General features: G+C 44.4%; 1 protein-coding gene across 3 annotated transcripts in view; it reads left to right on the forward strand.

Moving 5' to 3' along the window:
• COL5A1 (collagen type V alpha 1 chain) overlaps positions 1-14,178 on the forward strand; it is a 252,466-nt gene that overhangs the window by 165,920 nt on the left and 72,368 nt on the right. For all 3 annotated transcript variants that reach the window (XM_048822900.2, XM_048822901.2, XM_075120566.1), the window contains exons 26-28: positions 2,315-2,359; positions 7,646-7,699; positions 12,476-12,520. In XM_048822900.2, the coding sequence (XP_048678857.1) occupies positions 2,315-2,359; positions 7,646-7,699; positions 12,476-12,520 (144 nt within the window). The remainder of the gene's footprint in view (positions 1-2,314; positions 2,360-7,645; positions 7,700-12,475; positions 12,521-14,178) is intronic.

The following is a 14,178-nucleotide window of genomic DNA, read 5'->3' on the forward strand; positions in this document are numbered from 1 at the left end:
CCATGGGCATCTGATTACGGTGTAGACGTACCCTAAGTGCTTCTGCAATGCAGCTAGTAAGAGCAACCTGAATTTCACATGAGAGTTCTCTTCTAGCAGCCTCATGATAATCCTACTTTAAACATTATCTGTTCTTGGAGGCTGGTGTTGAAAATCCCTGGCCTTTAAACTAGATCTGATTTTTTACACTCTAAGGAGACGTCCGATTTTAAGAGCAACAAACATTAAACGGTTACATTCCTGAACGTAAATGCAGAACATGCCGAAAAATTACATTTTTCTATCTGGGGATTATCCTTCCCACTCGGGGAATTTTATCTGTCTCATAAAATTGTTAGCTGATTCAACAGTACAGAATATCTATAAGGCTGTTGCTCTCCATGTGAAATTCTCAGAGCAGCCTCCATTGGAGCCTCTCAGTTATAAAATCTGTCCAGTCCAGTTTTTATGTAGACTAAGGGTCATATATCCTCTTCAGTGTGCACACACAGCTCCATTTGTTCTCATGGGGAACGATGTAGCCTGAAGATAGTCTAGGGCAGGTTTTAAGTGTGAGCATTAAGGAATAACAAGATGCCCAGATGCTCTGTAGTAATTGGACTCCAAAGATATATGGCATTTACTAAATTCCTTTTAAAAATCCCCCAAATCATATGGCATCTTGCTGTCAGACCCAATGAAGTCCCTTGTCAATTATTGATCCCAGGGCTGGTAATGGAACTGCACTTTTTGAAATGGGTGATGATATTACGTACCGTGCAGATTTAGACCTCAGTCTGGACTTCCACTGATACCCACCGCTGCACCTATGATAGATCTAGAAATGAGCAAGTCGGTGCAGGCACAATTGTGTGCATGGGTGCTGTTGATGTCCTTTAGATATCTGGCTACATCAGGGCACCTTCAGCTATCAAAGTAGCAGCATTATATTTGTGAGTATATGAAGGGAGGGTTTTTTTTTTTAAATCCGATCCTTTTAGGGGAGGGATAGCTCAGTGGTTTGAGCATTGGCCTGCTAAACCCAGGGCTGTGAATTCAATCCTTGAGGGGGGCCATTTAGGGATCTGGGGCAAAAATTGGGGATCGGTCCTGCTTTGAGCAGGGGGTTGGACTCGATGACCTCCTGAGGTCCCTTCCAACCCTGATAGTCTATGATTCTATGAAATCCTGCTGGTCTGACGTTCTCCTTTATGCAGCGTGATCTTGGGAAATGGTTTTTAAGTGATTGCAAGAAGGTCATTGGCATGTTCAGACAGGAGCTCGCTGATGAAAAACCTACTTACTGCAGAGGTGCTTAGGGCTTTGAGAGCCTGTGGTGTGGTCTGGGTGCCCTCGTGTTCCTTTCAAACGGAAAGATTATGAATACACATTAGGTGCCACAGCTAAGAGGTTAATGTCTTTGTGCTGACACTGCAAACCCCAGAGGGATGTTTTGCCTTGGCAGTGTGTTTGGTCCGTTAGTAAGCAAATCCATTGCAAAGGCACTCATTGGCTCTTCACAATGCTTCGCTAGTGCACTGTGCTTGATGAGAAGCAATTTTTCAGGATGGAAAATGGTACTTTTGTTTTGTACCGATAGAAATCTCAACAAAAGGCTTCTAAAGACACTGAATAAGAATGTGTTGGAAGCTACAGGATGTTGGGTTATTCAGCGCCCAAGCCCAAGAAGAAAGCTGACCAGTGTCCAGACAGTCAGCATGCAGTGGGGATGCAGGTGTTTATCATCAGATCATGCAGCTGATTCCAGTAACCAGCAAATGATTGCAGTGTGGAGATCTGACCATCACAGCCTTCCCAACATACTCTCCAGTACTGTACAACTGGATTTTTTTCTCATCACCAACCTAATGACAGCAAATATCCGGAACAAAAGTGGCCTAGTGATTAAAACACGGGAGTGGAATCCAGAACTTCTGAGTTTTATTCCTGACTCTGCCATGGACTGTCGCATGGCCTTGGGTGTGACATTTAGCTGCATTGTGCCACAATTCCCTCTTTGCAAAATAGATACACTGCTAGTTGCCCAACTCGCAGAGGTGTTGTGAAATGTTATTGATATTTGCAAAATACCTTGTGCTGTGCAGATGCAAGGTGGTGTAGCAGCGTAAAGTAGAATTCCACTGCAGTCCCCTTATGTTGGTGAGCACTCATGCAAGTAGATCAGTTGACCTCAACAGGACCACTCGCATGAGTAAGTGCTCACTAATGTGTAAGGATCCCCTTGGAAATAGATCAAAACTGATGGTCAGTTTCCAAAGCAGTGATCTGATTATTAATCTCCTCTCTCTGTTTTGTCTATTTGTTTTATTAATAGGGTCATCCTGGCAAAGAAGGTCCTCCTGGTGAGAAGGGGAGTCAGGTATGTGTTAACCAGACCCTCATCATTCTTATTTAGTGTCACTGAACATGGAGGAAGAAATTAATCCCCATGCAATGTTAGACGTTGAGCAGATGACTTCATTGCCTTGGAGGCATTAAAGCGCTCTGGTCAGTTCTGAAGGAGAGAGGCCTTGTCTACGCTAGGAAGGATTTGCTCAGACAGTTATACCTGCAAACTGGTACTGTACCAGCAGAGCTATACCGGCAAACCCTCTCCATGGAGATGCAGCTCATTGCAGCAAGAGTTCTTTTGCCAACATAACTTATACCTGTTCCCCAAATGAAATAAGCTAGACTGGCAAAAGGACTTTTTTGCCGGTATAACTGCATCTACGTTAGGGCTTTTGCCAGCATAGTTATGTCAGATAAAGAGTGTATGGGGAGGTGGGGGGTGAGGGGTGTATCACACTTCTAACGGACGTAGCTGTGCTTGCAAAACTTTTGTTAAACATGTGCTGGGAAACGGTCACATGACTTGGCTGTACTGGTTTTTGAAACACCAATGAGACCCACCAACCCTGCTCCTAAACCAAGTCCAATTGAACTGTCTGTTTGCTTCTTTGAATGTTCTTTCTACTTCTTTAACTTTCTGGCTTTGTCTAGAAACAAAAGAACAGAAATATTACCCCCGCCTCCCACTCTCTGTTTGGAAATGCCCCAGGAATGGTGATCTAGTGAGATTTACAACTCATTTAGAAATCTAGATGAACTTGGACGTTTTTCCTTCCTGAACCTTCAGAATCTAAGATGCGTTTTGATTGTTTTCTCACTTGTGACTTTGACCACAGGGGATGAGGAGGAAGGAGTCATGGGACAATTTCAGCTTGTCTATAAATGTGTAGTTGCACCAGAGATCTGTTAGCAGCATTGTCCAGCCTAGCTTTCCTGGCAAGCAGCACTGAAAAGCTTCCCGAACATGCAAAAGAAACCCGTGAAGGGGAAAGCTGTTAATCAGACACAAATAAATATCCTCAGTGCTGCAGAGGGAATGCAGAAAATTACTTTTTAAAAAAATTAATGTTCTTTTCTTTCTAGTTTGCCCCCATGTCAAAATCCCTCTTTAACAATATTTTAGAAAACATTGCTCAGAGTCCTTGAATGATATGGTTGTTAGTTTGTCTGGGAGATCTACCATCTGTGTTCCTGCTGCGTCCCATTCAGCTGAAAACCATTACATTTGTCAAAAGTCTTTTATTAGAGTACAGTCCAGTTTGATTGAAGCTCACCCTAGCATTGCCTGGGTACCGTGCAGAGCAGGAAAACAATGCCTGCCACCTTGATGGCGGCCATTCCTCCAGCTGGCATCACGTGAGGCTAGGAATTCAAATGTTCGTGTCTGTAGAATGTTAAAACCCAATCAACTGCCCTGCGCTCACTCGCTGTGCTGGGAGACATTTAGCAAACATCCAGAAGTCAGCAGGTGTCAGGGTAAAAGTCCAGATCCAGGCTATAACTTTCTCCATGAGTTATTGCTTAAGCAGTTATGATCCCAGAGCAGTGTTTGTGCTGCTAGATTTGTTCCAATTGACACTAGCACAAGTTCTGAGACTCCAACAGACCCCAAGAAGCATAGATCCTTCAGCTCAGCCTGGTTGTCAGGCTGGGAGAAATTATCCAGAACTCTCTTACAGAAATGGAAGAGTATTTTTTTCAGTTAGTTGAGCAAAAGAAAACAATTCAGTTGAAAATGTGATTGATGTACCGAGTCATAAGACGGCACTCTAGCGATGGTGCAAGGTACTTACAAAGTTACCATGAAGTGTGTCCATCCAGATTTGGCAATAACTACAATTCAGCCCTTGGAGTCAGTGATGACTAGATGGATTCATAGCTCTGAATGCTAGAAAGGACCATTATGATCATCTTAGTCTGCCCTCCGGCAAAATCCAGGCCAAAGAATCTCACCCGAAAATGTCTGTATCAAGCCCATAACTTCTGTTTGAGCTACAGCTTATCTTTTAAAAAGACATCCAATCTTGACTTAAAGATTTCAAGTGATGGAGAATCCATCACATGCCCAAGTAAGTTGTTAATGACCCTCCCTGTTCAAATTTGCATCTTATTTTTAGTCTACATTTGTCTAGCTTCAGCTTCCAACCAGTTTATTAGGACATAAGCTTTCGTGAGCTACAGCTCACTTCATCGGATGTGAAGTGAGCTGTAGCTCACGAAAGCTTATGCTCTAATAAATTGGTTAGTCTCTAAGGTGCCACAAGTACACCTTTTCTTTTTACGGATACAGACTAACACGGCTGCTACTCTGAAAGCTTCCAACCAGTGGATCTTCTTATAATGATGGCTCTATTCATAACAGTCCTAGAAATCAGAGACAAGCTAGACTTGTGATGGCATCCAATGCATCTCCTTGTACATGAAGGATTGGTCCACATTGCACATGTGCTAATGTTTCATGCAATTTAGGTTCACATGTGCCACATGATAGGGTTTCCGCTGCTTCCCTTGGGAGTTTATTCCACATGTTCTAGAAAAGATCTCATTGTCTGTAGTTTTCTGGATCTAGGGATCATAGGCTCATAAGTCCCATTTTCAAAAGTGATGCAGGAACTTACAAGTCTAAATCTCATCAAAAGTCCTAAATCACTTTTCAAATGGGACTTAGGCTCCTAAGTTCCTTAGGCACTTTTGAACGTTTTACCCATTAAGTCTACATTTTCACTTTTTAATTTTATTCCATTGCTCCATAGGTGCTGGAACTAGAGGTGCTGGGGGTGCTGCAGCATGCCCTGGCTTGAAGTGGTTTCCATTACATACAGGGCTACAGTTTGGGTCAATGGCTGTCAGCACCCCCACTATACAAATTGTTGCAGCACCCTGCATGGCTCCTATTTTATTACTCTTGAAGCTAGTTGAGGGGAAAAAAGGGAAATTAAAATTTTCTGCAAATATTTCCCCTCCTTTTTTTCCAAAATTTTGGCCGTCTAAAGTTTACTTCAAATTTGACAATGCTACACCTTGAATTTTGAAAAATTTGGACTGATTCTGCAGTTGGTTAGAAAAAGGCAAGAAAAGAATTGTGAACATTTCAACGATTTTTTTCTTTTTAAAAATTTCATCATGACTTCGAAATTCAACTTCAACCTGCTCTACCTGAAACTAAGCGGAGAAAGAAAAGGAGTACTTGTGGCACCTTAGAGACTAACCAATTTTATTTGAGCATGAGCTTTCGTGAGCTACAGCTCACCAATTTCTGTTAGCTGACGGCCAAGGATGTTTGGTGAGGTGCCAGCTATGCCCGTTTATACCATCCGTGACTTTCACCGCTAGGACGCACTGTCCCTTCGCGGCGGGCAGCCCGGGCTAGGCTGACGGATGCCCCAAGGTCCTAACCACCCATGACTTTAACTGCTAGAGCTCAGAGCTCCTTCGCAGCGGGCAGTCAATACTGACTGACAGGTGCCCCAATGGCAGCACTAAGAGCCTCTCCACACCCGTGACTTTAACTGCTAGAGCTCAGAGCTCCTTCGCAGCGGGCAGTCAATACTGACTGACAGGTGCCCCAATGGCAGCACTAAGAGCCTCTCCACACCCGTGACTTTAACTGCTAGAGCTCAGAGCTCCTTCGCAGCGGGCAGCCAGGATTGACTGACAGGTGCCCCAAGAGTTGCCCCGTGGAGGCGGCACAACTCAACGCTAGGCTCTTAGTACTCTCACCTAATGGCCAGGCTTTAGAGCCAAAATGGCTGAGGTTCTTTAATTGTGTTGGCTGCTTTACAGTAAACCAGAGAAAACAAGTCAGGCTTATGCACAAATGGTTACCAAAATGTATTAAGCTAGATTCTAATCATGTGGTTACAAAATTGCTAGTGCCTACTTATTTAAATGTAGAGATGTTACACACACAAACAAGTTACAAAACTGAAGCCACAATCCCAAAGAAAGAAAACAAAGTATAGAGCTCTATTTCAAAATATGTGTACACTAAAGATAGGAGATCAGGTGTGGGTGCTTCTTACCCTCCTTGCATCTCTCGATTCCAGCGGTGCCAAGCCAGGATCGGTCACTCAATTCCGTGGAAAGACGAATAAGGGACAAGGCTTAGGGACCCTCTTAGCTGCAGAAGCCTTGGGAGGCTGTCACTTATCTGACCAGCAGATAGATAGTGAAAAGCACTCAAAAATCATGGTGCTGTAGGTCCCCTACTTATACCTCTGTACTCCTTTATTCTCTTTCTCCTTTCTTATGCCAAATTGAGGCTGGTCTGTCTGGGTGATGCCAGCTTTCGCAAGAGTAGTTTACACTTGCAAAGAAGAGAAACAATAAGTTTCGACTACTGGACATTTCTTTTATCAGGGTAAATATTTTCCCACCTAGGATGTTGGTGTGTGTGCATCACGCTATTTAGTAGGGGCTAAGAGCCATGTCTATCACAGGGTCTCTGCCTGCTGTGAGCTTAATCGTTGTATCTGCTCCCAGAGGCACATTGTAGCAGCACACCTGTGCTTTCACAACTTCAAAGGCTGTGCTGGAATATATGGTAAGTGCCCTGTTCCGGCTTCCTCCTGTGTTTCCAGCAATGCTGGTCTGAGGGGGGGGGGGGGGGGGGGCTGGCTGGCTGTCTGGCTACATTCCACCCCCTGATGCACCACACTACATCCCAGATTGCAAGGTGGCGGTGATGCCAGCACCTCTTGCCCTCCTTGGGGAAATCTAGAAATACCCAACAACCAAATTAGAGGATGAGGGTTCGCGGAATTGGTTAGGATCCCTTTTTAGCTCTAGGTATCTGATTTGCGTGGAGGAAAGAGCAGTTTGAATCAAACACTTCATAATACATAAAGTTAAACAAAAAACAATTAAAGTGAGCTGTAGCTCACGAAAGCTCATGCTCAAATAAATTGGTTAGTCTCTAAGGTGCCACAAGTACTCCTTTTCTTTTTGCGAATACAGACTAACACGGCTGTTACTCTGAAACCTGTCATTAAGCGGAGAAGTCACTTTTGCCATTGCGAATCATTAGCGGATCCTGTGTAGAAAACCTTTTCTTTGTAGCTAATTATTACAGCCGTCACACAGCTGGTGTCTCCTCTCTCTGTCTTCTGTCCTGTGCGCAGATCACAGACCACAGAGCAACGTGATCTCTAAGTTAGGTTTCCATAGCCTCTTCTAAGCACAGCCGACCTCCCAAATGCCTTCTGTTCAGCCAGCCATGCATTTTCCTGTGCAGTTCAGGACAGACAGTTTATCAAAAAGTTCCACCGTTGCTGTATCTTAATGTTGTTTTGTTGTTGTTGTTTTTAAATCACAGGGTCCAACTGGACCTCAGGGCCCACTTGGATATCCAGGACCTCGTGGAGTCAAGGTAAGGAAGATGGGAAGGCAGGAACACACACCTATGTCTTTATTTCTGAGCTGAATTCTGTGTCTTGTGTTCGAGGTAGAAGAGGCCGTCTTGGATCTCACTGAGTTTGACAGCAGCCCCTAAGGAGCAATTTCTTCTACTTACTCTTAGCACATCTTTCTCTGGCTTAAAAAGGGTTAGCAACTCTGGTTCTGTGTAAATGGAACTCGGGAATGGTCATATGGAAGAGGAAGTGCTGCAACAGCACTGGAAGAAATCTAGGAGGACAGGTGTTGAATCAGTTAGTTGGTCAGAAACCTATAGGTATTACAGATGAGTCTAAAGGATACTCATCAGATTTACCACTAAATATAGATGTGATACCTATGGTAGATGTGTTATCAGTGAGCCTAGAAGAAACTTCGATAGCTCACTGGGGAGTGTAGCAGAAACACTGAAGCACTAGTAGTCAGTCATACTTACCATTTGATCCATTCCTTTGGCCTGACCTATCAGCTCAGGCCTAGTAGAAATATAAAACTCTGCTGCTTTCTAGAAGAGCTTCAGATGGATTTTTATTCCCACGGAACATGGCACAGTTCCATCTCTAGTTGGAAAACAAAACAAATCTCAGCCTGTACATGAAGATTTTAACAGGCTGTGACTGTTAATGAAACAAAATAGCCCAATATTAAAACAAAACACAGTGTGTCTGTGCGCTCAGAGTACTCTGGAATTGTGTTATTTGAAGCTGAGATTTCTCTGTCATGATATTTAAACTCACATCCCATTCTCTTTCACTGAATTGAATTGCAGTTCTTCAGCTCGCTCCTGATATCTGCAATATGTGTACATTGATAAGAAGGTAGTGGGTATTTTCCCCCTGCCACTCTGATTCTTAATCCTGCATCAGAATCTGTTAACTCTGCCCCTGATCTATACAATGCTTCCCACACTCCTGTGAAACTGCAGGGGTCCATGCTTGTGGATATACATACAGGAGCAGAGGCTAAAGATGAAGTGAAAACCGATTCAAACCCTCCATACATTTTTCCAGTAGCACAAAGCCACTCACTCTTCAATTTCCAAAAATTTAACTAGATTTATTTAACCAAAGCATGTTTTCATCTCATGTCTTGCAGCACAGCAGATTGAGACTTAGTGGTCCATTAAGAAATGGTTTTCTATTATGCTTACTGCTAAAGTGGAACTGTTCCTCATTACAGTGATATAGAGAAAGTGTGTTGTCTGCACAATCCTTAGTGTTTACCAAAAATGTTTCAGTTCCCTCAATCAGTGTGCTATTAATTGAATAAAGCTTCAGCTCTGAAAATCAAAGAACAGTGTCTCTCCTTGGACTTGCCATCATAAATCATTAGATCTTGTCCATCTGATCAGAATTCTCTCCTGCTGTATGAATTCACTGCACTTGAAATTCATTTGTATTTTTTGCAGGCAGGAGGGGTTGGGGGAGGACATTAAATACATCTTGGGTAAAATTAAATTCATTTTTAAAGAACTCTTTTTGTTGATATAAGAGTTACATTGCATAGTACAGCTACGAGATGTGTGTTCCCTGTGGTGAAATTCTGGCCTGCTTTTCCTGAGGGAAAATCAGTGTGCAGGAAGCTTCTTACTTTTTGCCCCAAGCAAGGCAAGACATGGGCCTAGCAATGCTTTGAATGACAGACAAAGGGACTCGGTCACACCTTTGACGCCCTCGGCTACTATCAGCTGCAAGCACTAGGGGATGCAGCGGTAAGGCACACTGCTGAATCTCCCACCTTCCACTCCTTAAACCATTCTGCCTTGACCTTCCATTGAGTCCCTGATACCCAGCTTCCCCCTTTCCGAGTGAGCCTCGTGTGCTTAAGGGCAGAATGTGGCTCACAAAGTCTTCAAAACTCAGAATAGAACTTGCAGCCCCCAAGCCGCAAGAAACCACAGCAGCCAATTGAGAATTAGATCACAAAATCCATTAGTATTGAGTGTCTCACATATTGATACTCTCCAGTCTCTTGACAGACACACACAGCATGATCAATCCACTGCAGCTCAGTGAGTATGCCAGACCAAAGGCGAAATCGCAGTAATGATTTGCAGCTGCATATGGCCGGGCTTCCAGATTTCCTTATTGTCCAAGGGCATCTCCTCTTATGTCCTTCGGCCACCAGCACGTGAGCAGCTAGACTCTGGCAGCTCTAAGCAGCCAAGGGATCAAATAGACAGAGAAGCGTGAAGCAGTTGCACCAGCTAGATCTAGGTGTAATGCAGGCAGGCACTGTGTAAACTTCCCATACACACTGCCATAGCATCGTAGGGCCTGTGCCCCATGTCACAACCGCTAAAATAATCTGTTAAATAGCTAAAATAATCTATTAAAAAATTGAGGGCAAAATTCCACCTTCTGATGCATGTGCAGGACAGTGAGAGGAAAGGGAACAGGGTGGGTGCATCCACAGCAGAGCTCTTCAGTAAGGTTGCAAAGCGAACCAAAAAGTGCACAGGCTAAATTCTCAGTTCATGCTCGGTGCTGTTGCACCACATACGTAGTGTGCAAGATCACGTGCTTAACTCAGGCATCTGGGTAGGAGGGACAAGTAAAAGATGTACTTGAAACCCCCTCAATTAGATACTTAGATTGTAAGCTCCTTGGTGCAGAGACCATCTTTTTGGTTCTCTGTTTGTACAGCACCTAGCACAGTGGGTCTTGGTCCATGACCAGGGCTTTTAGGTGCTACAATCAAATGATTAATAATAATATGTCATGTTCCTGACATGTGTATGCTTTGGACTCACTTTTCATTCTTTCCCTTTCCTTTCCATTCTGTTCAATGCCCTAGTGTTGATTGATTTAAACATCCATACATAAATAAATCCAAAAAGTTTGGCAGGGTAAGAGATCCTGCTTCAAGGCATAAGCCAACTTCTCTAAGTGATACAGGTTAGGAAGAAGTGTTCCTCAGGAGCAGGTTATTCCTTAACTGCCTATTTCAGGGTTTCCTTCACCTGCTTGTGAAGTAACTGGTACTGGCCACTGTTGGACACGTGATGCAGGGCTAAACGGACCACAGCTCTGATCCAGTATGACAGCTTCCTGTTCTCCAGTTTTCCTGTGCATTCTTCCTAGACAGTAGCTCCTCTCCCAGATGATCTCATCTCATTCCATAGTGCTGTTCAGCTTACCTCTGCTTACTCAGTAGAGGACCAGTGATTCAGAAAATGGGGGACCAGTGATTCAGTTGCCCTACATTCATATAATTTAGTGAATGTGGTACTGCATTAGTAACGGACAGGTATTCCCAGGCTTCATGCTTTCACATGCTGATTTTAGATTTACATTCACTGCATTTTTTCCCGATCTCTTCCACCCCACCCCCCACTTTCCCAACTGTGTCATGGATCTTGGTGTCAGCAGTGTTTTGATTAGATGTAATGGCTTGGAGGCTGAGTAGAGGATAAAAGCAAACAAGGAGACAAGTCATAGAATCATAGAATATCAGGGTTGGAAGGGACCTCAGGAGGTCATCTAGTCCAACTCCCTGCTCAAAGCAGGACCAGTCCCAACTAAATCAATCAACAAGTCAACTCCAGGGGAAGGAGCATAGTACTAGATAATACTTGACTCTGTCTCTTGAATCCCGAGATGAGTAATATCGTCAAGAAGATTACGTCTTCTTCACCCTGTCCATTTAGTGCTAAGGATCTCAGCTGTTGGAGGCCGCCTGAAGTAGCAGAGTGCTTAGGAGTGTCCATTTAGTGTCATTTCATACAGCGGCAATCATAGGTTACATTATGCTGCTTCAGATCCTAGTTGCGCTAAAGATTTATCCTGGTTTCAAAGCTGGCTGGGCGGTGGAGGGATGACTGCTGTGCTGAGTTATTCTATCAGGCTGGGAGCATAATGTGTTTTTACCACAAGAGGGCACTTGGCAAACTGAGTCTCAGTCGAGAGACCGCCAGCTGTAGCCCCTTGTAATGCCTTTCTCCAGAATCCTGACCATCCATAAACCGTATGAACGTTAAGCATGAGTTAGAATGCTTCTGATCTGCCCTTGTCAGACATATACAGATGAATAGGTGGTTTAATAATGGTCCTGAACATTTTCATTTGACCGCCGTGGGGTTATGTCCGTTCATACTTAGCTGAGGATCTGGCCCTCGGAACGCAATCGCTGCTGTTGAGTTTGAAGTCCCACCTCAAGCGGTGGATCAGTACGGACGGGAGGAATCCTGGCCCGGTTGAAATAAATGAGTATTCTTCCATTGACTTTCAAGGGTACGTCTGCACTGCAGCTGGGAGCCCGCTTTCCAGTGCGGATAGACAGATGTGCTAGCTCTGCTCAAGTTAGCCGGCTAATAATAGCAGGATAGCCAGGGATCGCATGAGTGGTGGCTTGGGCTAGCCACCCAAGTGTGCTGGGAGGGGTTGGTTTCAGACAGTTAGCCCAAGCGGCTGCCTATGCTACCCCCGGCTACACTGCTATTTTTAGTGCACTAGCTTGAGTGGAGCTAATGTGTGTCTGTCTACCCATGCTCGTAAGCGCGTTTCCAGCTGCCCTGTAGATGTTTCTTTGGGTCACATTCATTCACCCCTACAGCCAATGCACAACAGAAGCGAGCGTCGCACTAAAAAGGAGCCAGAAATCTGCAGACGCTTTGCGGGGTGAATGCTACAATTTGGCAGCAGAGAGAGCGAAATTCGCTGTTGTTAATGATTCACCCAGCTCTAGCTGTGTGTATGCTTTACCTTGTGCAGGTGTAACATTGTAACGTGCCTCTGTATTTTTTCGTAAGGGGGCAGATGGAGTTCGTGGCTTGAAGGGCACTAAGGGTGAAAAGGTGAGTTACCCCGGTCCGCTGGAGAAAGGCTGCGTGTGTGTGCAGTTTTGCAGACCTGCTTTGCCAATGTAGGATCCAGTCCCGTGAGACATACATGTATGAATATTTCCTCTGGTGAATGGAGCTGGACTGACAGTCCCAGAAACAGCTGCTCTCTATTTATTCACAGAGCAGGCTTAGCGTAGACATCCTCCACAGTGCTCAGCCAGCGTGTCTCAGCTCTGAGCTGGGAGTAACGGAGTCTCCATGACCTACTCAATCTTTGGCCTAACTGCTCAGGCCAGCCATTATTATTATAATTTAAATACCTTAGAAGGGAGGGGAGTCTGGTTTCATGTTGGATTTCCCCCTTACACAGGTAACTGAAGCACAATGCTTCCTAACGAATAGCAAACAAAAATCATTTCAGTGAACATTTTAGCAGAAGTCCTTTGCCCAGGAGAAGCCTTCTGGTTTTTATTGTTAGCCAGGGGAAAATCCACTGACATAAATGGAATTCTTTGTGATTTACATCTGGGTAAGAAAGATCTGAATCTGGCCCAGGGAATACAGTGTATGGAATACACTGCCAAGACCAGCCATTGGAGCAGCTTGTAAAATCTATTTTACAAAGAAGTTTGACAAAGTAGAATGTGCGTAGAAAAAATATAGATTATATTTCAGGGATACAGCTGTGATCTCCCAAAGCAATATCAGGAGATGGAGATTTGCTCTGCTGTTCCAGTCCTCAGTATCCTCATGTTCCTTTTTCATACCTGATAGTCCATCAGCAGCAGAGCTGGCAATTAGAGGCAAGGAGTTAGCCACAGGGACCTTCCAGAATCCAAAGTTGTTTTTGGTTACAGTGTCTGTGTTTTAGTCTTTTCCTGGGTTTGCTCTAGGAGTTGATACAGTATCGATTTGAGCTCTGCAGTTAAACTGTCTTGGCTGAAAGAAATATTACTACTGTCCTTGAGGTTTCATGGAAGGATGATGTAAAATGATCTCCGTGAAAATAAAACCCTGTTATTCTTCAAAATAATTTGTTGCCAGTACTGGTAAATTGCTGGTATTTATACCATCTGAGCAGATGCTCTCTACTGGGAGCCAAGGTGTGATTGGTTGGAGAATGCACCTTTGTAATTCCAGTGGGATTATAGTTGTCTGTTGATATGATACTCCCAAAGGTAGGCTCTTGAGCACTTACAGCTTGGCTGAGTTGCATGGATATGTTGTTCTCACCATGAATCATTCTTACATTTTTATGAGTGCATTGAAGACCTCTAGAGCCCTCTAGAAGGGCACAGGTGATGTGCAATTTTTCGGGGGGGGTAGTGGGCCCATCTTGCCCTCCCCCAGGTACAGAGATGCCCTGATGCCACGGAAATACACAAGCATTGTGCACCCCCAGTTCAGAGTTTCACAGAGGCTGCCTTCATGCTGCCATGGAGGGAGAGGGAGGCAGTGACATGGTGGCCAAGGGAAGGAGTGTATCTGCCACTGCATGGATTCACTGGCCATTGCCCCTGCTGTGGAAGAGTGCATAAGCTGACAGTTCTGCTGCAGCAGCTGACCGGGGGGCTGAAATTGGTTCTTTCCCTCCCTCAGGACCCTGTTCAGCACTCACTACTCTTCCCCAAAGGTGCAGAATGTCACAGCTTATATTTGACCTGTGTTCC

The sequence above is a fragment of the Caretta caretta genome, chromosome 16 (assembly GCF_965140235.1).
Source record: "Caretta caretta isolate rCarCar2 chromosome 16, rCarCar1.hap1, whole genome shotgun sequence".
NCBI lineage: Eukaryota > Metazoa > Chordata > Testudines > Cheloniidae > Caretta > Caretta caretta.